Here is a 26912-nt window from a genome sequence, read left to right as displayed (position 1 = left end):
CCCGAGTGTCAATAGCGGCAACTTACCTTTCCACATGCTCCCGCGCCGATCCCACATAATTGCGCTGCCCCCCGCTAGCATGCGCTCCCTCCCCCTTGCGGATCTGGCCCCCCCGGGTGTGTGAAGTAGCGGCAGCTTACCTCCACGATGCGCCCGCGATAACTGGAGACATCCCTCTCCCCGGCACTTTGCGCTCTAGTGACTGGCTTGAACTGTGCGTCATCAGTTCAAGCCAGTCACTAGAGCGCGAAGTGCCGGGGAGAGGGATGTCTCCAGTCATCGCGGGCGCATCGTGGAGGTAAGCTGCCGCTACTTCACACACCCGGGGGGGCCAGATCCGCAAGGGGGAGGGAGCGCATGCTAGCGGGGGGCAGCGCAATTATGTGGGATCGGCGCGGGAGCATGTGAAAGGTAAGTTGCCGCTATTGACACTCGGGGACTGATGGGGGGATCAGAAAACTCGGGTGGGAGGGAGGGAGGAAAGCAGGGGGCCACAGGACGACACATGGGGGGACAGAGGTGATTTGAGGGGCAAGTGGAGACACATTGGGGGCCACAGGAGGACATGGGGGGCACAGAGGCGACATGAGGGGCAAATGAGGACACATTGGGGGCCACAGGAGGACATATGGGGGGCACAGAGGTGACATGAGGGGCAAATGAGGACACATTGGGGGCCACAGGAGGACATATGGAGGGCACAGAAGCACACATGAGGGGGCACATAAGGACACACAGGACACATGGGGGGGGCACAGGAGGACACATGGGGGGGCACAGGAGGACACATGGGGGGCACAGGAGGACACATGAAGGGCACATGGGGGGCACAGGAGGACACATGGGGGCACAGGAGGACATATGGAGGGCACAGAAGGACACATGGGGGGCACATGAGGACACACAGGACACATTGGGGGCACAGGAGGACACATGGGAGGCACAGGAGGACACATGAAGGGCACATGGGGGGCACAGGAGGACACATGGGGGCACAGGAGGACATATGGAGGGCACAGAAGCACACATGAGGGGGCACAGAAGGACACATGGGGGGCACATGAGGACACATGGGGGGCACAGGAGGACATATGGGGGGCACAGGAGGACACATGGGGGCACAGGAGGACACACAGAAGGACACATGGGGATATGGAAAGCACAGGAGCACACATGAGGACACACAGGAGGACATGTACAAGACGCTCCTGGAATATGGACGCACCAGGTTTAGTATTTTTTTTTCCCTGGTTTTTGCCCTCCAAACTTGGGTGCGTCTTATATTCCGGAGCGTCTTATACGGCGGAAAATACGGTAGGTGGTAGGTTGTATGAGCGAGCAATAAACCATGAAAGCTGCAGTGGTCTGAATGGAAAAAAAGTGCCTGGTCCTTAAGGGGGGTAAAGCCCACGGTCCTCAAGTGGTTAATAGCACACTCTCCTAAGTCAACTTACACTTGAGTTATCAAAAAATTTCAGGTTAAGAGGGTCACATTTTTGGGTGGAGTTATACACAAAGTCAACTTATATTTGAGTGTATATGGGTACTTTTCTGTTTAGGACAGTAAAAATAAGTGTAGTAAAAAAAAAAACCTCACCAATAAAATTTGAGCACCATGAGTTTGGTTGATATTCAAAAATGGTTGTTGAATTAAAATTCGGGAAATTTAGGTTGACGTATTTGATCCAAATCCAAATCTGTTTACTAATCGCTGAAATCAATGCAAGTTAGTCAATATTGAAGATCAAGCTGTACTGATTTTTAAGTACCATATACAGTATATTCCGGCGTATAAGACGACTGGGCGTATAAGACGACCCCCCAACTTTTCCAGTTAAAATATAGCGTTTGGGATATACTCGCCGTATAAGACTACCCCTCTTCCAACGCACAGCAAATTAAAATGAAAAAATCATGTACTGGTGCTATGTATGAACAGATACTGGTGCTGTACTGTGTGTTGCCCAGTATATAACAGTATATAGTCAATTGACTTGTTGCATTGGTCAACTCTCCTTAAGTAGACTGGTCAGCGCTCCTTGTCTACCTGATTATCAGAGTGGTATGTAAGTATAGATTGCACTCCTTCAGCAGGGAGATCTGAGAGGTGGTAACAGGATAGGTCGTATCACCCGGCATTAATGACACCCGGCGTATAAGACGACCCCCAACTATTCAGAAGATTTTCAAGGGTTAAAAAGTAGTCTTATACGCAGGAATATACAGTAACTAAAATTATAAACATCAAACGTGACCCTTAAAAGTATTTTGGGCCATAGGTGAAGACCCCAGAAGCTAACCCACTGCTGCACTTATGTAATTACAAAGTACATTTTTTATTTGATGCCAAAAAAGCAAACAATCCATGTCATTATATTCTAGCTCTACCTTGTTGGTACAATGTCACAAGCTTCACTTTTCCTCTAGTGGACTTTGGATATAAACCACTTTGAACTCTATTACAATTTCTTAGAACATGTATCCCTCAGTAATTTGGATATTGCAACATACTGAAAAAGTAAAGTACCACAAAGGTTCCCAATTCAGTCCAAATAAAAGATGTTACTAATTAAGCTGTCCTCGGATGACATTTGTTAGGCAAACTTGTTTTGAGATGCTGCTGATACAGAAAGCATTAGAGGCACAGCACAGTAGCCAGACAAATAGGTTTTTAGCTTCAAATATTTTATATATTGAACCAAGAGCATAGGCAATAGCAGTAGCAGAAAAAATGCAGTAAGTCATTTACAAGTCCAAAACTATTGTTACTAGGGTATTCGAGTAACATCATCTTATATTATAGGGAATAATGTCATCCCGTCTTCATTAAAGTGTCAAATCTTGATTACTGTATTTTTCGGAATATAAGACGCTCTTTTTCTTCCTCAAAATTTTTTGGGGAAAAAGGGTGTGCCTTATATACGGTAAAATAAGGTGCAGAGCGGGCAGGAAAGCACTTACCGCATCCTGCCGCCACATTAGTGGTTCCCCATTGTGAGTGTCTGCTAGGGTCATGCAGTATGGGGAACCACTACTACAGGACCGTAAATATTTTGTGGCAAGCGGCCGCACTGTACCCGGATATTGGAAGATGCAGGTGAAAAAGAGGAACACGTGTAGAAGGACCAAAGCGAGGGGGAGAGGAGCACAGCAGAAGGGACCAAAGCGAGGGGGAGAGGAGCACAGCATAAGGGTGCAGTGAGAGCATACTACTGAAGTGAGTATAGTGTAGATTAGCTGGTGGGGGCAGCAGCAGTTAGTGTAGTGTGGTGTGTAGTAATGTAGTGTAGCTTAGCTGGTGGGGCAGCAGGGGCCAGTGTAATGCAGTGTAACTGGTGGGGGCAGCAGGGGTAAATATAGAGTAACTTACATAGAGACAGTTTGGGGGTAAAAGGTCCATAAGATGCCTCTGCACTATAGACGCACCAGGTTTAGTATTTTTGACCTTTAAACCTAGGTGTGTCTTATAGTCCGGAGAGTCTAATAGTCTGGAAAATACAGTACATATACTGCTGTTATCAATGAGAATGATCAAATAGTTGAAGATATAACACTAAGAAAACAGAAGATTTTTTTATTAAGTAACGACGAATCACCCAATAGAGCTTAATATTAGCATTAAAGGTCAACTGTAACGAGAGGGATATGGAGGCTGCCATATTTATTTGCTTTTAAACAATACCAATTGCCCGGCAGTTCTGCTGGGGTCTGTTTGGCTTGGTTTAAATACATTGAGTCAGTGACCTGGAGCAAGCTTGCAGGCAATACATTTACTCTTGGTCTATATTTGTATTCTGAGTCAGTGAGACAAACTTATTGCTTGAAGGCTGAAGACTTCAAAGACATTCTTTATTTAGTTCATTTTTTTGTATTATTTTATTAGTGTATATTTCAGTTTTCCATGCAGACATCATTAAAGGGAGTCATTTTAGAGATACAATAAGACAAATTAATTGCTTAAAGGGAACCTAAAGTGCCTGACAGCCATGCTGATCTATTTGGCTGCATAAGTATCTAAATAACACCAGAAACAAGCATGCAGCTAATCTTTTCAGATCTGACAATAATGTCAAAAACGTTTAAAAACACACGATTGGTTCACACGATGGCCAGGGGCCCTGGACCTCTCTCACAGCTCTAGGACATGGCGAACAGGTGAGCGGTTAGGGAGGGACCCCCGTGGGAGGGATGCCTGCACGGGGCGGTCCTGCTAGCAACGCAATCTTGCGATTACGTCCAACTAAAGCCTCCCACCTGAATGCTAATGGCTGCTAGTTGTGGTATGGCAGGTAAAGGGTGTATGACAGTGCATCCTGATAGGCTGACGAGCGCCTGCTGACCACTTAAATGTAGCTGGATGCATGTATTGCTGTGTTCTATTGCTTGTGTGTGTCAAATAATGTCAAAAACACCTGATATGCTGCATGCTTGTTCAGGGTATATGGCTAAAAGTATTAGAGGCAGAGAATCAGCAGGACAGCCAGGCACCTGGTATTGTTTAAAAATAACTAAATATTTCAGCCTCCATATTCCTCTTGTTACAGTTGTTCTTTAACTATGTCACTCAAACAATTGAAGACCATTGATTTATTTACCTGTTACTGTTGACGTTAAGTTGAAAAAGTTTATGATAAATGTCACCAATACTTTTAAGTATTTACTCCAAGGCAGGTTTGGTTGTGAGGATAAAAAATACGATATTGAGGCTGCCAGCTGCCTAGCTGTCATGCTGATCTTTTGGCTTTTACCATTTTTGGAGTCCTGTATCTGCTAGAAGCATGCTACTAGTGGAGTCACTTAATCAGTATACATTAACAAAGTCATATACTGTATGTATTTTTTCTCAACCCCGCTTTGTGACTAAGTTTCTTCAGCCTCCCCTTCAGTGTTTAGAAGTCCCTCTCTTCCATGTCTAGAATCCTACCCTTCTTTCTTGCATGTTTTTCTCCCCATTCGATGTGGCATTCCCTCTTCCATGCACAACTCCATTTGTAGCAACCTTTATCTTCCATGCACAGATTCCTGTCTTCCATCCATTTGTATCACTATGTTGTCTATATGACTGTAATAATCCGCTCAGCTGGCTGCACAGGCAGACATCTTTTTGACCATTCCTCTAGTCTGTGGGCTGCAGGTCTCAGGAAGAGAGACCTGTCTTTCCTTTGCAAGTTTCTGATCTGCTCTGCTGCTGAGGAATTTGCATACATTGGTTATGCAAATCGCCCAGCTAAATCCTTTGTAGGCTGGCAGTATAAAAAGCTATGTTTCCCAGAGTCCTTTGCTGGTCATCCTTCAGGGTTTGTTGAAACACTCCTTGAGTGTCAGCCGTGCTATTTCTTGTCAAAGTTATCTTAGAGTAATTCTTGGGACTGCACTAGGCAGCTTTCCTAGTGCAGTTAGCTTGCTATCTGTTTTGTCTGTATTGCCTCTCTGTTGCGATTGTCCTGTCACCAACGGTGGTTGTCAGGAAATCGTTCTGTCTGGGGTGCTAACCCGAGCAGCGGTTGCTACTGGTAGTCCCTTCTGTTAATCTGTCTTGTTTGGATCGCACTAGCCTCTAGCGGTAGCGGCTGTGGATCCTTCTGATCTTTGTTCTTGGAGTGTAAGCTGGAGCAGCGGTTGCTACCGGCTACCTCATCTGTCTGTCGTGTTTGGATCGCACTGGCCTCTAGTGGTAGCGGCTGTGGATCCTTCTGATCTTTGTTCTTGGAGTATAGCTGGAGCAGCGGTTGCTCGCTGCTATCTCATCTGTCTGTCGTGCTTGGATCGCACTAGCCCCTAGCGGTAGCGGCTGTGGATCCTTCTGATCTGCTTTCTTGTCCCTGTACTCGGATCGCACTCGCTCTGAAGGAAAGAGCAGTGGATCTTTCCTCTCATATTCCTGTTTTCCGTTTGTCTGTCTTGTCTGATACGAACGCTTGCTGTAGGCTCGGTGAGGTAACCGTTAAGCAAGCGCTCGCGTTCTTTGTTTCATGTTTGTCTGTCGGTGGTTAGTTAGGCATGCTTGTCTCTGTTGCGCTTAACGTGCGGAGATCGCGCTGTAAACGCGTTCGCTGTTGCGAATTAGTGCGGTGTTCGCGTTTAGTTAGCGTTTGTTATTTTTCTTATTTCTCATTGTCGTTTGCTGTGCCTTTGCTACTCTTGTGTTCTATTCTGATCTGTCTTGTGTCACTTCTGGCGATTGCCTCTCTCGCGATCGCATTCATACTTTGTTTCTGCGAATGTGTGTTCACCGTCGCTAGGTGGCGACTAGATTGGGGAACACACATTTAGTCTTTCTCTATGCTCTTCTCTTTAAGGGCTATCTAGCCCTACCCGGTTGCAATTCGGACACTTCTCATCTGGCGTCTGTAGCAGCGCGGAGACCTTGCTCCTCTGCGCTCCACAGCTCCACCTGCCGGTGAGAATTTCCCTCTACTGGTGCTTGCACCAAATCTGGGTTCCCCCTTCATACGCTTGTGGAGAATTTCCGCAGTGTCGGCGCACGCTTTGTGCGCTGACCACAGAGATTATTCCGCAATCGTTACAATGGCCTTTCAAAAAAAAAAATTGATTTTCATGATCTTTTTACCACAGATTCTCTTTAAAAAACACACTGCCAGATTATCAGAAAAATGTCTTTCTCATGGGATAGTTCACAGCAACAGGCACATCACCTGCATTTTGCTGCATTTCGTATGTGGCTTAACGGTTGTTGCATTTCATACCTGGGATAAAATGTACTGCATTTCATATGTTGTTTACTGAATTTTATTTGAATGGTAACATCTGCTGCATTTCATATGTGGAATAACCTTTGCTGCATTACATATCTGAAGTAACGTTTGCTGCATTATATATGTGGGCTAATATATGCTGCATTTCAAATGTGGGGAATAATTGCAGCATTTCGTATGTGGGGCAACGCTTGTTGTATTTCATATCTGGAGTAACCTTTGCTGTATCACATATGTGAGGGAATGTTTGTTGCATTTCATATGTGGGGTAACATTTGCTGCATTTCATATCTGGGGTAATGTTTACTGCATTTCATATCTGGGATAATGTTTCTGCATTTTATATCTGGTGTATCGTTTGCTGCATTTCATATGTGGCTTAACGGTTGCTGCATTTCATATCTGGGTTAAAAATTTGCTGCATTTCATATGTTGGGTAATGTTTACTGCATTTTATTTGAATGGTAACATCTGCTGCATTTCATATGTGGGGTAATGATTGCTGCATTACATATGTGGGCTCGCATTTGCTGCATTTCATTTCTGATGTAATGTTTGCTACATTTAATTTCTGAGTAATGATTGCATGCTGCATATGAAATAAATGTGGGGGAAAAAATTTAATTTCTTATGTAGGTTTTATTGCTGCATTTCATGCGTGGGGTAATTGCTGCATTTCATATGTGGGTTAATCACTACTGCAATTAGTATTTGGTGGTCATAATAGCTGCATATTATATTTTGGGGTTATTGTTGCAACATTTTACCATTTTGGGGCTCATGATTACTAAACGGTATGCTAATTCATGAACCAAAAGAAACAAGATGACAGGAAAAAGTATTTTTTGCTGAACCCCTTCCTGCCTTAAGAATTGCCTTAATTCTTTATGGCATTTCTCAGAGTTTTTGGTCCATATTGACATGATATCATCATGCACTTCCTGCAGATTTATTGGCTGCACATCCATGATACAAATTTGCTGTTCCACCACATCACAGAGGAAATGCTGCCTTATATGTTTATTTTACTGTTCACTATATTTGTATATAAGTCGCTTTGGAACGCAGTGCTTCAGTGTGAATGAGGCCCATTAATTACTATTGTTTTATAAAGCACCTTGCTTATTGCACAATGCACTGCACTGTTAAAAGTGCATAGCGATGATTATAGCATGAACAAGCCCTTATTATGTGTGTGGTTTTCTTTTTTGGGGGGGGGGGGGGGTTTAATTGTTTAATCACCTTGAGTCATTGTGACTAACTGTGTTTTTGGAGAAAACTCGGACCCACTGCCTTAGAATTACATTGGTACATTACAGTTGTCTCCACCCACAAACTGCCATGGTCATGCCCATATATCCACCGCACAGTGCTTCGGGCTCCACATTCTCCCTTTCTGCTTGGTGCCCTAGAGTGCTTTGGATCTGTAACAATTGTGGAACTTTCTCCGTGATCAGCACACAACGCGTGCGCTGATACGGCGGAAATCCTCCACAAGCGTATATTTGCAGGAACCCAGCAAAAGGTGCTACGCACCCGTAGAGGGAAATTCCTGTCGGCAGATGGCGCTGGGGAGTGCAGAGGAACCTATCCTCTGTACCTCCACAAATGCCAGACAGGAATTGTACGAAGTGCAGAACGCAATCGCAAGAGAAGCGATTGCGAATGAGAACGAGCAAAGGGACAGGTTGTATGTGTGTGCGCCAACCTAGTCGCCACCCCGCGACAGTGCACACACAACAGCAGATATGAAATAGGAACGCGATCGCGAGAGGTGCGATCGCCAGGCGTGACACAAGGCAGATCAGAACAGAATACGAGGTTAGCAAAGGCACAGCAAATAATACAATGAGAATAACAAGGAAAATAACAAACGCTAACTGAACGCGAGCACCGCACTCATTCGCAACAGTGCACGCGTTCGTGCGCGGTCTCCACGTGATAAGCACAATAGAGACAAGCACGCCTAACTAATCAAGACAAGACAGACACCACACAATCGCGCTTGCTACACGGTTGCCTTACCGCAGGCACCAGCAAGCGCACGCAAACAGACAGACAACGAGAATCGATCAAACAGGAACCACTGCTCTTACCGTCAGAGCCAGTGCGAACCAGGTATCAGAAAGATCCACTGCTCTTGCTGTCAGAGCAGTGTGATCCAAGCACACGACAAACAGAAGGAGTAACCAGCAGCGACCGCAGCCGAGGTCCAAGATCCAGACCAGAGGAATCCACTGCCACTAACGCTAGGGCAAGTGCGATTCAGACAGACAGAACGATCCACAGCACTAGCGAAAGTGACTAGCGCGATCCAGGAAGACAGAACAGAAGGATCCACAGCACTAGCGCAGGATGCCAGTGCGATCCAGGTACAGAGTAGCAGGACAGAAGGATCCACAGCACTAGCGCAGGATGCTAGTACGATCCAGGGAGGCCGAACAGAAGGATCCACAGTACTAGCGGAAAGAGGCTAGCACGATCCAGGGAAACAGATCAGAAGGGGCTACCAGCAACAACCGCTGTTGCGGTTAGCACCCAGACACACAAAATGATTTCCTGTCGCTGGGACAGGACCATCGCAACAGACAAACAAAACAGATAAACAATCCTAACTGCACTAGGAAAACCTGCCTAGTGCAAGTTCCAGGAATTACTCTAAGCTGATCTTCAAACAAAGAGCATGGCTGACACTCCTCCAGGAGTGTTTCACAGGAAGGAGTCCTTATGACCAGCCCAGCCTTGTGGGAAACAGATAGTACTTATAGAGCAAGCCCACAATGGATGTGGCTAGGCAATTTGCATGATAAACGTATGCAAATTTCTTTGCAGCAAGCTGCAGAACTGACAAAAGGTCTCTCTTAAAGAGACCTGCAGAATGCAGACCTGAACAGTGGTCAAAAAGCTGCCTGTCTGCACAGGCAGCTGAGCAGATACTCACAGGATCTTTCAGGATCTTGTAATGCCCTGAAAGTTGAGCCTTTCAAGCTAAATTAAGTATTAAACCTCATTGCTTGCTACAAGACAACCAACTAGATGAAACTTTCATCTTTAAATGCTCACTTTTCTCATGGAAATATCATCTTCAGGCGTACATTTCCAGGTAGATCTTAGTGTTCGGCAGTGGGCAATCAATAGAAGAAGTGGTACTACAAATCCTTGATGTATTCAATAGAGCTACTTTTGTGGTCAGTTTAAGTCAAGTGACAATCTCAAAAATAACTTCTTTAGTCAATAGTATAATTTGTACTCTAGCCTCTTCCCATTTATTTGCTCTTTCACTCTTAGATCAGAGGAATAAGAGGTAGAGTGTGAAACAGTAAAAAATCTCTCCTGTAGATACCAGGAAGGGAAATTCACATCCTGCATTAAAGGGTGCTGGTGCTGCATGTTTCTGCAAGAGCACTCCTCTGGTCCCCATTGATTATGCATGTAACAAGCAGCAATCATTAATTCATTCAAAGTTTTTGGGGTTTTTTTGTAGGTTGATTAAAGTGACAGTGTCGCAGTAAAAATAAAGTTGTTTTTTGTGTAATGCAGTAAAGTTTTGACCCCTACCTAACCTATTAAGCCTTTGTTTCACCTGTACTTAGCTTTAACCCCTGCCCTTTCTAGGACATAGATTATACGTCCAAAAAAGTCCATTTGTGTATTCCAGAAAATACGAGAATCTAGGTCCTACATTTAAAACGGCATGGGTTGAGTGCGGGCACACTCACGTGCAAGTATGTGTGTGCTCCCGTGCACAATAACCACTCTAGAATGAATGATTGCTGCTATAGCCAACAAACAGCCATACAGCAGGTGAACTGCATGGATAGTTTATAGTGAAAAATTGTATTTCTCTTACTATTTATGAATGTTTATAAATAATGTCACATCGCTGTAGGCATGGAGGAGTCATCTGAGCTATATATTGAGGATGGAGAAGACCGATGTGGCATTCCAGGCTCAAGGTTAGGAGAAGCTTTCTGACAAATGGTAATTCCACTGGCTTTTACACGGTATACAGTTACCTGCTTATTTTTCTGTAAGTCTACAAGAATTAAGCCATTCATTTCTTATTATTTTGTGTTTACTGTTAATGTAAAGTAGGGGTAATTATTTTTGATCTAAATAATGCTAGCATCTTCCGTGGCAGGTTTGGATATTGCAATAATATAGATTATTCCTGCCCTTCCCTGTACTGCCTGAAATTTGTAAGGTATAACATTGCTGAGTCACAAATAAACAGAAGGTTATCAAGCAACTTGTTCCTGAAAATAATCCAAATCTTTCAAAAAAGATAACGGAATGTTATAAAGGTTGAATGAATCATAAAACGGAGAGTTCTGTTTCTGTCTGATATCCTGCAGAAATGTTGTTATCCTACCATCTCACTGTCTTGTTTTTTAGAGGGATTCTTAGTCAAGCTGATGGGGGTCGGCTGCTTGTTGTTCCCATGGATGGCAGTCACTGGTTGAGCATGCGTCCCGTGGTAGAGAAACTGGGGCAACATGGCCATCATGTTGTGGTGGTCATGCCAGACAGTAGCTTAACAATGAGACCAACTGAATTATTTAAAGTGAAGACATTTTCTGTCCCATACACCGATGCAGAGATTGATGGAATGTTTCAAACATTGTCCAAAGAACACTTCACTGCTCCCAATTATTTTCCTGCAGCCGGCATTACAATGCTGAATAGCATGCTTGTTGTATTTAAGATGTTCTATACTATCTGTGAGAGATTACTGCTCAATGAAGATCAATACATCATCTTCGGGAAGAAAAGTTTGATGCAGTCCTTACTGATCCATTTTTATTATGTGGGGTAATTCTAGCAGAACATCTTGACCTGCCATCTGTGAATTTCTTAAGGGGCTTGCCTTGTTCTTATGACTATGTAAGTGCACAGTGTGAAACTCCCCGTTCCTATGTTCCAAGACTGTTCAGTAAGAATGCAGACAAGATGACCTTCATGGAGAGAGTTAAGAATGTCTTGGTAAACGCCCTCGAGCCTTATTATTGTGGACCGGTGTATGAACCATGGGTAACGCTGGCATCAACCCTCTTAAAAAGAAACGTCAGCGCTGTGGAGCTCTTCAGCAGAAGCTCTGTGTGGCTTCTAAGATATGATTTTGTCTTTGAGTATCCAAGACCCATAATGCCCAATATGGTGTTTATTGGGGGGATCAACTGCCAGGAGAGGAAGAACCTACCAAAGGTAAGTGTGACCTAAACTAATATTCTGATGGATTGGTATAACTTAGCAGGCGGACTATTTAATAATAATATATAAGCACTCAACAGTTTTCAGCAGATATGCTGTGCAGAGCTGGGACAAGGTCCTCCAGCACCCAAGGTTAAGACACCAAAGTGCACCCCTCCATCCCTCCCACCCCAGCCGTCACACACTGATTGCTATTAGACTAAGAGGCACCCCAGGGCCCCCAACACCTTAATCTCTAGTTATCTGGCTTGCAGTCACTGTTATGTATCCCCTTTTCTTATTTCTTTCTGCTTCAAACACAAGTAGGAATGACAGCTGAATGAATTGTGCGCCCCTCCTACACTGCGCCCTGAGGCTGGAGCCTCTCCAGCCTATGCCTCGGCCCGGCCCTGATGCTGTGTATTTACAGTATATATGCAGCCACTAATTGAAAGTTGAGTTTTCTGTTTCATGTTTTTTTTTTTTTTTGATTTTTTTTTTTTTTATAAGCATATAGGTATTTAAAGCGTACATGGTCTTTAAAGTAACAATGAAACAAAACAAAAAAAACAAAAACAAAACCTTATGATATAATGAATTGTATGTGTAGTACAGATAATTAATAGAATATTATTAGAAAAGAAAAGAGTCTTATATTTTTATTTTCAGTTATATAGATTTTTTTTTTTATAACATTGAATCATTCTCGAATATTTACAGTTTACAAATTTCACTCTTCTGGCCCATATGCAATTCACCCTTTCTCCTGAGTTTTCTCCTTGGCGATATTTTCACAAGCTGTCATAAAATGCCTTTTAAACCACCAGCAAGAAAATACTCAAAATAAATTTGATAGATGAATGAAATAGATGAAGTTCAATCTTTGGTTACAGTTCCTCTTTAAGTGCTTGGCTGCTGTGACCAGTGCTCTGATTCCTGATTTCTCTTTCCTCTCCTGCACTGCAACACAGAAACCCTTGTGCTATTTCCACATAGGTACCCCCCTCTTCCTTTTTCATAGTGTACCTAGTTCTATGGTATCAGCAAGCAATACCTCTGATCCATTCATCAGTGAGAGATGGGCATAAACACTTGGTAATTTTGGTGCCACCATTGGGCACTGTGGAACTTGTGGCTATGGCAGTGCCAACAAGGCAATTTGGGCACCAGAGTTCGGCTGTAGTATAGCTGATCTCCGTCTACTATTGTCAGCGGCAGTGGCACAGTAAATCTGGCATCGTATTTTGGTTAATGGTGGTAATTTGTGCCAGAGTTACTACTTTGGGTATGTTGCTGAACTCTAGTTAGCTGCAGAAGCTTACGTTGGAGTTAGCGGTGGAGAAACAGAATATCAGCAATAGATAGTGGCAGTAGCTGGGGGCCAGACGGAGGAGGCTGAAAGGCCTTAGTCTGTTCTAATTTACCAAGGATCTACTAAAGTAACTTTTCCCCATGGCTCCCTTCTTCTAGTTCTATGCCATTGTAAGGGCCCACATGATCCTGGATAAGCCACCACCAGCAGGTGCACCTTCTTGACCCTTTATTTTTAAATTTTGAGACAGAAATAGAGACTGAAATCTATTTCTACAGGAAGGCTGGTGAGGTCAGATACAAGGGAGTGAAATGTCTGTTCTTTCCAGGCTAGCAAAGCAGCACAATCCTTTGACACTATCAGGCCTCTCCTTAGGTAATAAGGTCTGGAATGCGCCATGCTTTTCCCAGCAAGGCCGCGGATACAGGATGGAGACTGCTTCTTTTACTCTCCTTCATAGGTTTCAACATGGCTGGAGAGATTCCCTCACTTCCTGCCATGTCTCTAACATGGAAACTTGATAGGAATGAATGCTCCCTTCAATCAAGGAAAATAATTTTGAATAATGTCCTACTTTAATGTTTGTTTTCCCATTCAATCTCTTCAGGCTTTTTTTAATGCATCCTATATGTGGAACATATAACAATCCTAACATTTGTATAGCGCTTTTCTCCTGTTGGACTCAAAGCGCTCAAGAATTGCAGCCGCTAAGGGCACACTCATCATAATTTGCAATGCACAAAGTTATGTGTATTAAACATGAACCACTTTTGCATTACTCATTCTTGGAATATCTGGTTGGCCAGGTTCACAATACTAATGTCCTGTCTGATTGTAAGATGTAGCTTGGCCGGAATGAATAGCATCCTGTGAACTATCCAGACTGCTTCCCCAAACCCATCATCACCTGCAGGAGGTAGTTATGGAGTCACTGGGAGCGGGTCATTCTTTTCCTATGAGCACCAAGCTGACCTTGTGCAGAAGAGGGAGGAGTTGAGTAAGGTCAGGTGATGATTTCAAGCAAATAAAGAGACTGCTGGTAGCTCTATATTTTTTACACAGAACTCTGGGTCACATGATTGACTTTTCCAAAGGGAATCTCTCTGGAATAGCTGCATGAAATATGAAAGTGAGTACTGCATAACCCGTTTTTCCTTTCATCGAGGCTCTTTTTCTGTGAGCAGTTGAACTAGGCACTTGTCAGGCAGCTCAGCTTTCCAGCCTGCTAACCTCGAGTGCCTTCCTGCTTTAATATATTGCAGCTGAATGAAAGCATTTGTAACACCACATGTGTCATCGTATGACTGTAGTGGCGTTACCCAATGACAAACGCGACATGTCACATCTAAGCACGGCCGCACTCAGATGTAACTCCATTAAATGCCCCTGGTGAATGCTACCAGTCCAGCCGGTGGAAGGGAGCAGCTAAAAGGTGGTGACTTCATTTTAGGGAATCATATCTCAATGCAAAATTTTAAGGGTCCCTGAGATGAATGGAATGAAGAAATGTATACATACCTGGGGCTTCCTCCAGCCGCCTTCAGGCTCATCGCTTCCTCGCCGTCCTCTTCTGCCTCCGGAATCCTACGCTGCGGCCCCCAGCAATTTAGCCAGTCAGAGCCGATAGGCCTGAAGGGGACTGGAGGAAGCCCAAGGTATGTTTACATTTTTTTTCATTCCATTCATCTCAGGTTCAGGTGAAGGTGATACTGAACACAAATGCCAAAACAGCCATGGATCAGCTGAACTACAGAATTACTACATAAGCCCATTGACTTGCATTACATTTATACATATTTAGAAAATATTTTATAAATAACATGACTATAGGCTCTTAGATGATAGTTGAGCTACATATCAAAGACAGAGGAGGGTAGGGGGCATTCCTGAGACATGCTTAGAAGGAACTGCTAACTAGTCCCTCAGGAAATTCCACAGCCATTTACATAATGTACTGTTAGCTGCCTATTTTTCTAGAAGATTTTAGAGTGGGTATTACTATTATTATTACAAATTAGAGTTGGTATTACTATTATTATTACAAATTACAGTGGTTATTACTATTATTTTGGATTGATATAGTGCCCTCATCTTCTGTGTTAGGTATGGTATTGCAATATAAATCAGTTTGATCAGTTCGACCCTTCCTGGCCTTCACTGTGCTATCTGAGATTTTGATCTTTTATCAAAAAATTGGCTAGTCTCAAATAAACAGAAGGTTATTTAGCAACCCATTTTGAAAAGAATCCAAATCTCTCAAAAAGATAATGAAACGCTATAAAGGTTGAATGGATCATAAGACAGAGAATTCTGTTTTTGTCTGATCTCATTCAGAGATGTCGTCCTACAGCCTCATTGTCCTTTTGTTTTTTGGAGGTATTCTTTGTCAAGCTGATGGGGGTCGGCTACTTGTTGTTCCCATGGATGGCAGTCACTGGTTGAGCATGCGTCCCGTGGTAGAGAAACTGGGGCAAAATGGCCATCATGTTGTGGTGGTCATGCCAGAAGGTAGTTTAACAATGAGACCAACTGAATTATTTAAAGTGAAGAAGTTCTCTGTCCCATACACCGATGAAGAGGTTAATAGAAAGTTTCAAACAATGTCCAAAGAACACTTCACTGCTCCCAATTATTTTCCTGCAGCCGGCATTACAATGATGAACAGCATATTTGTTGTATTTAAGATGTACTACACCATGTGTGAGCGATTACTCCTCAATGAAGACTTAATACAACAACTTCGGGAAGAAAAGTTTGATGCAGTCTTTACTGATCCATTTTTACTATGTGGGGTAATTCTAGCAGAACATCTTGACCTGCCGTCTGTGAATTTCTTAAGGGGCTTGCCTTGTTCTTATGACTATGTAAGTGCACAGTGTGAAACCCCACGTTCCTATGTTCCCAGACTGTTCAGTAAGAATGCAGACAAGATGACCTTCATGGAGCGAGTTAAGAATGTTTTGGTAAACGTTCTCGAGTCTTATTATTGTGGACCCTTGTATGAGTCATGGGTAACGCTGGCATCAACCCTCTTAAAAAGAAACGTTACCGCTGTGGAGCTCTTCAGCAGAAGCTCTGTGTGGCTTCTAAGATATAATTTTGTCTTTGAGTATCCAAGACCCATAATGCCCAATATGGTTTTTATTGGGGGGATCAACTGCCAGGAGAGGAAGAACCTACCAAAGGTAAGTGACTTAAACAAATATTCTGATGCATTGCTATGCAACTAGGCTTTGGTTATAGTGTTATGACTATATTCCCTGTAAATGCACTGAATAAGAGGTCAGTGCTTTATAAACACATAAAAATAACATGTGAGCACTCAACAAAAGGCAGCTGATCTACTGTATGTGTAATCATGCCTCAATTAATTGCAGTATGAGTATTCCTTGTCATGATTTGTGTAGACTTTATAATAAATGTATAGGGAAAAATGTTCTTTCTTTTCTATGACAAAAAAAAGAAACTATGGGACGATTAATTACAGTAGGTTTGCTAACATGCTTTATGTGTTATTGGCCTTTCTACTCTTCTTTTTTGAAATAGTGATGTGATTTAAAGGTATATTTAACATGAATGCCCCTCAGTGCTTCTGTGAGGCGGACCTTCAGGTTCAAAACCATGTCATTGTTATCGTCTATAAATAAAGAATACTGTACTATTTTTAGGGGGCTAGAAATATTATTTTGTGATATGAAAGCAAATTGCTTCAAATGGTCCAGAGGGTTCCTCAATCCTCCTTGACCAAACCGCTGCTGGCCCTCTTTTAGTGTGTGGCGAGCTCCTACTTTTACATGAGTGTAGCTGTACAGTGCCTGCATGAGCACGGCCGTGCATGTGCAGTAACACAAAGACAGTCATTAGAAAACGGCTTCAGCTTACTGTGCAAGTGCAGCAAATGACTATGTTGGAGATTGGTAAAAGGATGTCTGTCATTATGTGCATTTTTGGTGAAACACTGTCTCCTGTCTCTTATGTGTATTTACTGGTGAAACGCTGTCTCTCATTACATGCATTTACTGGTGAAAGGCTGTCTGCCATTATGCGCATTTACTGGTGAAAAACTGTCTCTTATGTGCATTTACTGGTGAAACGCTGTCTCTTATGTGCATTTACTGGTGAAGTACTGTTTCTCATTACATGCATTTACTGGTGAAAGGCTGTCTGTGATTATGTGCATTTACTGGTGAAAGGCTGTCTGTCATTATGTGCATTTACTGGTGAAACGCTGTCTCTCATTACATGCATTTACTGGTGAAACGCTGTCTCTTATGTGCATTTACTGGTGAAACCATGTCTCTCATTGCATGCATTTACTGGTGAAAGGATGTTTCTCATTACATGCATTTACTGGTGAAAGGCTGTCTGTCATTATGTGCATTTACTTCATATTTTTCTATGTAACTACATTAGCTGGTATACAGTTAGCCCCGCCCACATGACATCATGACCACGCTCATTTTTCCGTGGGCCGCACTACAGTGTCTAGAACAAATGTCCTCAAACATGATGCCCCCTTCACATTTCTGACTGCCCCCTCATATGTGCCTGTCTAGGACTGTCTCTGACCGGTGTCAATCCATGCATGGATCACTTAGTTCAGGCCACATCAATGTGGCCATCATTACTATTTGAACAATGATACAGATGCTGGCTCCATGTACTGTTATCATGGTGCATCGCTTGTGTTGCAGCTAGCTCCACCCACCTATGTGTTTCACTGATGTGATCAGCTTCCCATAAATTGGCTCTAGACTACGATGGACATATGACTATGGTAGGGATTAGACTGTCAGCCTCTCTGAAGGACAGTTTGTGAGAAGAATATATACTCTGTAAAGTGCTGTGCGCTATATGTGGTGGCTGGATGGTGTACTGGTTATGGGCTCTGCCTCTGACACAGGAGACCAGGGTTTGAATCTCGGCTCTGCCTGTTCAGTAAGCCAGCACCTATTCAGTAGGAGACCTTTGGCAAGTCTCCCTAACAAGGCTACTGCCTATAGAGCGCGCCCTAGTGGCTGCTGCTCTGGCGCTTTGAGTCCGCCAGGAGAAAAGCGCGATATACATGTTATTTGTCTTATTTGTCTTTGTCTATATAAATACTAAATGATAATACAATAATAATATAGAATCTCTGTACTTGATTGGCAAGCAAACTCGCTTGACCTGAACCCCATAGAGAATCTATTTGGTATTGTCAATAGGAAGGTGAGAGACACCAGACCCAAAAATGCAGACAAACTGAAATCATGGGCTTCCATAACACCTCAGCGGTGTCACAAACAGTTCACGCAATACTAATGCAGATTTTCAGGCTCATTGCTTCGAATTTTAAAGATTTTGTTGTGGAAGTTTGCAACCAACAGCATTTTATAGAGTAGTAAGAGGGAGGGATAGAACTCCTCGTGTTTTTTATTACCAGGCATCTTACTTATTGTTGGAGGAGAGATTATCTTACTTTCTGCTATGCCAATAACATGAAAAAGTGAGATGAGTTCTAAACTCATCCCTCACCAGTCCAGGATAAGAAAAAAGTTTAGAATGCTGTTCTGTTTTAATATTTGTTTAGTTCTCATTCCAGCTCTTTTTTTTTTTCAAATGAATAATATATGTGGAATAAAGCTTAATTTGCAGTGCACAAATGCGTTTTGTGTTGGGTTTGCAATGCTGCTATTCTGTGTAAATGTCTGATGTAGCCTAGCTGGAATAAATAGAAGTCTGTGAACTATCCAAACTGTCTGCCATACTTCTTCATCAACTGCAGAAATATGAACACTGAGATGACCCTGGCCACAAGAGGGAACAGAAAGAGGCTGTGGGCAAGGTCACTTGACGGTTTTGAAGAAAGAAAAAAATCTCATGCTTTGCTGGTGTCTCTTTATACACAGATCTCTGGGTGACATCGTAACTGATTTTTCCAAAAGGGAATTACTCTATAATAGTTGCATGAAATATGATAATTGTGTGAGTAACTGCATAGCCTCTATTCTCCTTTATCTAACAATGAAAAACTCAGGACAGTGAAGTAGGGCTTTAATAATTCTCCAGTCTGCATCATATACCCAATCAGAATCAGAACATATCTTTTGCTTGCATTATGGGTGGCCTAAAGGACTCTATTTCCCATAATACATATCACCTTGTATTTTTGTCAATGTCCAAAAGTTATGTGTGTAAGCTACCACTCCCACAGTGCACTATGGACATAATAAAATCACTTCCTCCCAGTCTCTTGGCCAATAGGAATATGTAAATAGCAAAATTGTGTGTGTGAACTACTGCTCCCATAGTGCATAGCAGCTTCACTTCCTCCTGAACTCCTGGCCAATAGAAATGTGTGAAAAGCCAGTAGGAGTGAACCTTTGCTACATACTGTAGAACTAACGGGACACTCTGAGTTACAGCTGTAGTGTTTTTATTCGATATCTAGAAGATTGGGCGATCCCTAGGTATTTCACACAGATCCAAGTTTTCTAGCTTAATATATTCAAGCAAAATAATTCTGCTTTGTGGGGACTGTATATGCACTTTGAACACTTATTTCAGTATATATACTCATTAGGAAACATTATAGCTTGTCTCAATCAAAGTTATGTTTTAATTGTGTACATATGTGAGGTCAGAGTCCTTGTGAAATGTTCCGAACCCTTATCTCCAGATTATAGTGTATGTACAAGTCACAAATAAACAAAAGGTTATCCAGCAACTTGTCTTTGAAAATAATCCATATCTTTTAAAAAGATAATGGAATGTTATAAAGGTTGAATGAATCATAAAACAGTGAGTTCTGTTTCTCTCTGATCTCATGTAGAGATGTTGTTCTACAGCGTCGTCATGCTTTTATTTTTTGGAGGGATTCTTAGTCAAGCTGATGGAGGTCGACTGCTTGTTGTTCCTGTGGATGGTAGTCACTGGTTGAGCATGCGTCCCGTGGTGGAAAGACTGGGCCAAAAAGGCCATCACATAGTGGTGGTCATGCCAGACAACAGCTTAACAATTACACAAAGTGAATTATACAAAGTGAAGAAATTCTCAGTCCCGTACACTAATGAAGAGATTGTTGGAATGTTTCAAACATTGTCCAGAAAACAGTTTAATGTTCCCAACTACTTTCCTGCAAACACCATTACAATGGTAAACAACATATTTGTTGTATTTAAGATGTTCTACACCATCTGTGAGAGATTACTACTCAATGAAGATTTAATACATCAGCTTCAGGAAGAAACGTTCGATGCAATCCTTACTGATCCATTTCTACTATGTGGAGTCATTCTAGCAGAACATCTTGACCTGCCATCTGTGAATTTCTTAAGGGGCTTGCCTTGTTCTCATGATTATGTAAGTGCACAGTGTGAAACCCCACTTTCGTATGTTCCCAGACTGCTCAGTGAGAATTCAGACAAGATGACCTTCACGGAGCGAGTTAAAAATGTCTTGATAAACGTTTTTGAGCCTTATTTTTGTGGACTGATGTATGAGCCATGGGAAACGCTGGCATCAAACCTCTTAAAAAGAAATGTCAGCGCTGTGGAGCTCTTCAGCAGAAGCTCTGTGTGGCTTCTAAGATATGATTTTGTCTTTGAGTATCCAAGACCCATAATGCCCAATATGGTTTTTATAGGGGGCATCAACTGCAAGGAGGGGAAGAACCTACAAAAGGTAAGTGTGACCTAAGCTAATACTCTGATGCATTGATATAACTTGGAGATACCAATTAAATTGTTATGATGATATTTTTCTAAAAGCACTACGTAACAGACCAGGAGTGTGTGTATATATACAGTGGTGTGAAAAACTATTTGCCCCCTTCCTGATTTCTTATTCTTTTGCATGTTTGTCACACTTAAATGTTTCTGCTCATCAAAAACCGTTAACTATTAGTCAAAGATAACATAATTGAACACAAAATGCAGTTTTAAATGATGGTTTTTATTATTTAGTAAGAAAAAAAAACTCAAAACCTACATGGCCCTGTGTGAAAAAGAAATTGCCCCCTGAACCTAATAACTGGTTGGGCCACCCTTAGCAGCAATAACTGCAATCAAGCGTTTGCGATAACTTGCAACAAGTCTTTTACAGCGCTCTGGAGGAATTTTGGCCCACTCATCTTTGCAGAATTGTTGTAATTGAGCTTTATTTGAGGGTTTTCTAGCATGAACCGCCTTTTTAAGGTCATGCCACAACATCTCAATAGGATTCAGGTCAGGACTTTGACTAGGCCACTCCAAAGTCTTCATTGTGTTTTTCTTCAGCCATTCAGAGGTGGATTTGCTGGTGTGTTTTGGGTCATTGTCCTGCTGCAGCACCCAAGATCGCTTCCGCTTGAGTTGACGAACAGATGGCCAGACATTCTCCTTCAGGATTTTTTGGTAGACAGTAGAATTCATGGTTCCCTCTATCACAGCAAGCCTTCCAGGTCTTGAAGCAGCAAAATAACCCCAGACCATCACACTACCACCACCATATTTTACTGTTGGCATGATGTTCTTTTGCTGAAATGCTGTGTTACTTCTACAGCAGATGTAATGGGACACGCACCTTCCAAAAAGTTCAACTTTTGTCTCGTCGGTCCACAAGGTATTTTCCCAAAAGTCTTGGCAATCATGGAGATGTTTTTTAGCAAAATTGAGACGAGCCTTAATGGTTTTTTTTGCTTAAAAGTGGTTTGCGCCTTGGATATCTGCCATGCAGGCCGTTTTTGCCCAGTCTCTTTCTTATGGTGGAGTCGTAAAACACTTACCTCAATTGAGGCAAGTGAGGCCTGCAGTTCTTTAGATCTTGTCCTTGGGTGTTTTGTGGCCTCTCGGATGAGTTTTCTCTGCGCTCTTGGGGTAATATTGGTCGGCCGGCCACTCCTGGGAAGGTTCATCACTGTTCCATGTTTTTGCCATTTGTGGATAATGGCTCTCACTGTGGTTCGCTGGAGTCCCAAAGCTTTAGAAATGGCTTTATAACCTTTACCAGACTGATGGATCTCAATTACAGTACTTTTGTTCTCATTTGTTCCTGAATTTCTTTGGATCTTGGCATGATGTCTAGCTTTTGAGGTGCTTTTGGTCTACTTCTCTGTGTCAGATAGCTCCTATTTAAGTGATTTCTTGATTGAAACAGGTATGGCAGTAATCAGGCCTGGGGGTGACTACAGAAATTGAACTCAGGTGTGATAAACCATCCTTACATTATTTTTTAACAAGGGGGGCAATCACTTTTTCACACAGGGCCATGTAGATTTGGAGTTTTTTTTCTTACTAAATAATAAAAACCATGATTTAAAACTGCATTTTGTGTTCAATTATGTTATCTTTGACTAATAGTTAACGGTTTTTGATGAGCAGAAACATTTAAGTGTGACAAACATGCAAAAGAACAAGAAATCAGGAAGGGGGCAAATAGTTTTTCACACCACTGTATATATATATATATATATATATATATATATATATATGTATGTATATATATAGTACTCAATAGTGAGCAGCATATATACTGTGTATCTAATCCTGTGTAAGTTTTCTGCATTATAATTTGTATAACGGTTTGCGCGCGTGTAAGCAGGAGACTTAAGCGTGCGTTGCCATAAGCCTCCTGCGCATTCACAGGTAAGTCTTTCGAGAACTGCGCATGCACAGGAGGCTTACAGCGACACGCGCGTGATAGATGCATGGACGGGTGGCGCAGGCAAAGTTGCTAACGACTTAAGCCGAAGTTGCCAGATTAACGAAGCTGCCAGCAGGACCACGGAGGGGACCCAGAGGACGCCCAGGGACCTCGCAGGCTACGGGGAATTGGAGGAAGCCCCAGGTAAGTGCAGATTTTCATTTGTATACACCGCTTTCCATTACAAATAAGGTACTATGAGGTTTTGCTAATATGCTTTGTTCATTTGATTATTGTATGGGGAGTAGAATGGTAAGCACACCAAAATTAAGCTGCACCTGCTTTATATGTTTTGTTTTCAGCTAATTCAAGGGACCCTGAGCAGTAAGAGAAAAAGGAAATCCGGACATAGCTGGGGCTTCCTCCAGCCTCCCGTAGCCCGCAAGGTCCCCCGGAAATCTTCTTGGCCCCTTCCATGGCTCTGCTGGTGGCTTGGGTAATCGTGCGTCATCATGCCATTCGCTGTAAGAGTCCTGCGCATGCGCGGTTCAGTCTTTAGAGAACTGTGCATGCCTAGAAGTCTTATGGCGAATGGCGTGATGACTCTCAGGGTGCAGTTGCTCGCGACTTCAAACAAAGTCACCGGAATACCAAAGCCGTCAGCGGGACCATGGAAGGAACCAAGAGGACATCGGGGGACCTCGTGGGCAACAGGGAACTGGAGGAAGCCCCAGGTAAGTCCAGATATACTTGTTCTCTTAATGCTCAGGGTCCCTTTAAATTTAAAGGCAGAGTGTGCAATGAGACTTGGAATATATATATATATATATATATATATATATATATATATATATATATAATATATATATATAGTATATTTTGTGTATTAGGGATGTGATTTGATGGTACATTTACGTTAACTATCCTGGTTTCAGTATCAGAAACATTTCCTATTCTATATTTTGCTGTATATTGGTATGTAATCCTGCCCTGCCAGTGATATTTAGCCTAGGCTATGATGTCGCAAAGCATTCTCTTCCCAGTGCACTCTGGGAGATCAGGTGGTCTTTGCTCACTTGTGCACCTTGCCAGTAGTAAAAATGTCACCATCTGTTATACATTTAAGAATGCAAATGAGGGTGAGAAAAGATTTTATAGTGGGCAAACATTGACTACGTTATTATTATTATTTATTGTATTTAGAAAGGGTTAACATACAAGGCGACATGCAAGGTAGGACATACAAGAAGCTCACAACAAAACCAGATCATGCAAATGTCTTTGATAACAGTAGTTCAGTGTCTTTGCTCAAAATAGAGTCTGTTCTAGTTCACAAGAAGGGTCTCAGACAGTGGGGATGCATAATCAAGCTGGAAAAAATAGGGGGAGGGCCCTGCCAGAGGCTTACAATCTAAAGAGAAAAAGATGGTGGCAGGTGTTACCCGAACTGAATACTGTTGTGTGCTCCTATTTTTATTGCCTGAGGAAGCAGGTTTATGCCTGTGAAACGCATTGCAGCTCCTTTGGAGTGTACCAATAAAACATTTTTGCTTGAAATAGACAGTTTCCAGTGTCTGCTTATAGGAGGTAAGCCCACCACTGCCTCCCAAGGATTTTTAAACTTTTTATTGTTGTGATTTTACCCTGTTGGCGCCTCTGTACTTTCTATATTACAATCTAAAGGGTGGTCTTAGAAACAATAGGTGCTTCTGTTAAGGGTGTCCCGCAGAACCTACTATGGTACTGATGCAGGGGAGTAAGGGTAGGTGAGCACAAAGAGGTGAGTCTTGAGGGCGTGTTTCAAGGTATTAAAGGTGGGGGTGAGTCTGATGGCTGGTGGAAGCGAGTTCCAGAGAGTGGGGGCAGCCCTAGTTAAGTCCTGAAAATGTGCATGAGAGAGAGATGTGCGCAGTGTGAACAGGTGCAGGTCATTGGAGGGGGCGGGCCGGTATGTTCCTGTGGACAAGACTGGAGATGTAGGTCGGGCAGGTCCTGTGCACAGATTTGTAGGCCAAGCACAGAATTTTGAAGTTGATCCTGAAGCGGATGGGGAATCAATGGAGGGCTTTACAGATGGGAGTTGTAGTGGTGCTGCGATCAGAGGAGTTGATCAGTCTGGCTGCCGCATTCATTACCGATTGAAGGGGGGCAATACAGTTTAAATGGAGGCTTGATAAAAAGGAATAGCAATAGTCTAGGCAGGAGATGACAAGGATAGGGATGAGGAGTTTGGTGGTGGCCAGGGACAGGTAGGAGCTAGGAGCAGATCTTGGAGATGTTGCAGAGGTGGAAGCTGCAGGATCGGGTAATACTTTGGATGTAAGATGCAAAGGAGAGTCCAAAAGAGCGAAAGCAATCCCAGTTAGGACTCAACCCTCAATGGATGTATCTAATCAATTTTTATTGCATGTCACTTGCGGTAGTACAGAGCATAAAAAATCAGCATGACGTTTCGGGCCAAGGGCCCTTTATCAAATGCTGAAGCTTCAGCAATTCAGTGCTGCGTAATATGTTGGTGTTTTATAAATATAATAAATAAGTAGAAAAAAAAAAAGAAAAGGGGTTTTATGATTATTTTCTGTTATAGAAATTTAGTGGTTTTGCCAGTTTCATTTTTTGACCACTTGTTAAAGTAAATGTGAAGTGACATAAAACGAAAAATTCAGATATTTACCTATGGACAGGGAAAGCTATGGATCCTAGCCTTTACTGTCCTCTCTTGTTCCACTCATTTCAGCGCCATCACCCCCATTTATTTTGCTATCTTGGGAGTCTTTCAAAGCACCTGTGTGTACGAGTGCTTCTAAAGATGGGCAGCTCCGTACTATGCACTTCACGTTTACTTTAAAGGAAACCAGAGATGAAAAATAAAAAAGATTTTATACATACCTGGGGCTTCCTCCAGCCCCATATGCACGGACCGCTCCCACGTCGCCATCCTCCGCTGCCTGCAGCTACGAGAACCGGGTCCCGTTACTGACGTAATCGGAGCCAGGCTACGCAGGAGAAGTGCGCCCTCTAGGTATCTCATCAGCGGCTGCTGGAGAGATACGCAAACAGCGCACTTCTCTTACGCTAGACTGGCTCCGACTGACGGCAGTGCGGGGTCCCAGCTCTTGTAGAAGTTGCCTACAGATGAATATTTTGCTTGTTTTAGTTGCTGAGCTTGAAACTAATTGGGAATGAACTTTATGTCACATTCTTAAAATATATTGTTACAAATTTCTACAGACTGAAAATATTCCCAGATAAGGTGATTGTCATGTTGAAGTACATAAGTTAATTCACAACCTTGTAACCATGATGCCAAGCTATTAAACTATCCTGTTAGCTACAGATGACTGCAAACGACTAGTGGTTATTTCTGCAGGAGGATTCGTATGAACGTCCACAGCATGGAATCCTCTTCATTCTCTAGAAAATGTCTGGTGTTCTTGGGACTCTTTATCCTAGCTAATGGTAGTAAACTGCTTGTTATCCCTACAGATGGTAGCCATTGGCTTAGTATGCGTCATGTGGTGGAAAAATTGGCACAAAGAGGACATCAGATTGTGCTTGTGATGCAGGAACATAGCTTAGTGATGAGTGGATCTGACCTGTACACAGTTAAAACTTACCCTGTGCCTGAGGAAATAAAAGAGGCAAAAGCCCGGTTAAATGAGTTTGGAAGTAAACACTTTCTTGATCCTCCGGTCCTTGGTTCTGCTCGTTCGATGCATAACAACATGCTGGATTTGGTTTCACTTGCTTACAAAGCCTGTGAAAGCCTTCTGCTCAATAAACAGCTCATGAGCGACCTTCGAGAGGAGACATTTCATGCTCTGCTCTGTGATCCTATAGCGATTTGTGGTTTGATTGTGGCGGAAGATTTAGGTATCCCTTCAGTGAGTTTTTTGAGGGGGTTGCCCTGTAGCCTTGACTATGCAAGTGCCCAGTGTGACAGTCCTCTTTCATATGTACCTCGATTATTCACTAAGAACTCTGACAGAATGACCTTTTTTCAACGAGTGGAGAATGTATTGATCACATTTGTGGAACCTTATTACTGTAACATATTCAATGAGCCCCTTGAAACTCTAGGGTCCAATTTCCTA

General features: G+C 42.7%; 1 protein-coding gene across 2 annotated transcripts in view; it reads left to right on the top strand.

Moving 5' to 3' along the window:
• The first annotated feature begins 15531 nt into the window (after positions 1 to 15531).
• LOC137524864 (UDP-glucuronosyltransferase 1A1-like) overlaps positions 15532 to 26912 on the top strand; it is a 227004-nt gene continuing 215623 nt past the window's right edge. Inside the window, exon 1 of one of the 2 annotated variants that reach the window (XM_068245292.1) lies at positions 15532 to 16403. In XM_068245292.1, coding sequence (XP_068101393.1) covers positions 15555 to 16403 — 849 coding nt within the window. In that variant the 5' untranslated portion in view covers positions 15532 to 15554. Of the gene's footprint in view, positions 16404 to 19744; positions 20881 to 26912 lie in introns of those variants that run through there. The other variant, XM_068245293.1, reaches the window with a different exon arrangement.

Source organism: Hyperolius riggenbachi, chromosome 7 (assembly GCF_040937935.1).
Source record: "Hyperolius riggenbachi isolate aHypRig1 chromosome 7, aHypRig1.pri, whole genome shotgun sequence".
Taxonomy (NCBI): domain Eukaryota; kingdom Metazoa; phylum Chordata; class Amphibia; order Anura; family Hyperoliidae; genus Hyperolius; species Hyperolius riggenbachi.
Note: the sequence above shows the minus strand (reverse complement) of the source record. Positions and strands in the feature narration are given on the sequence as shown.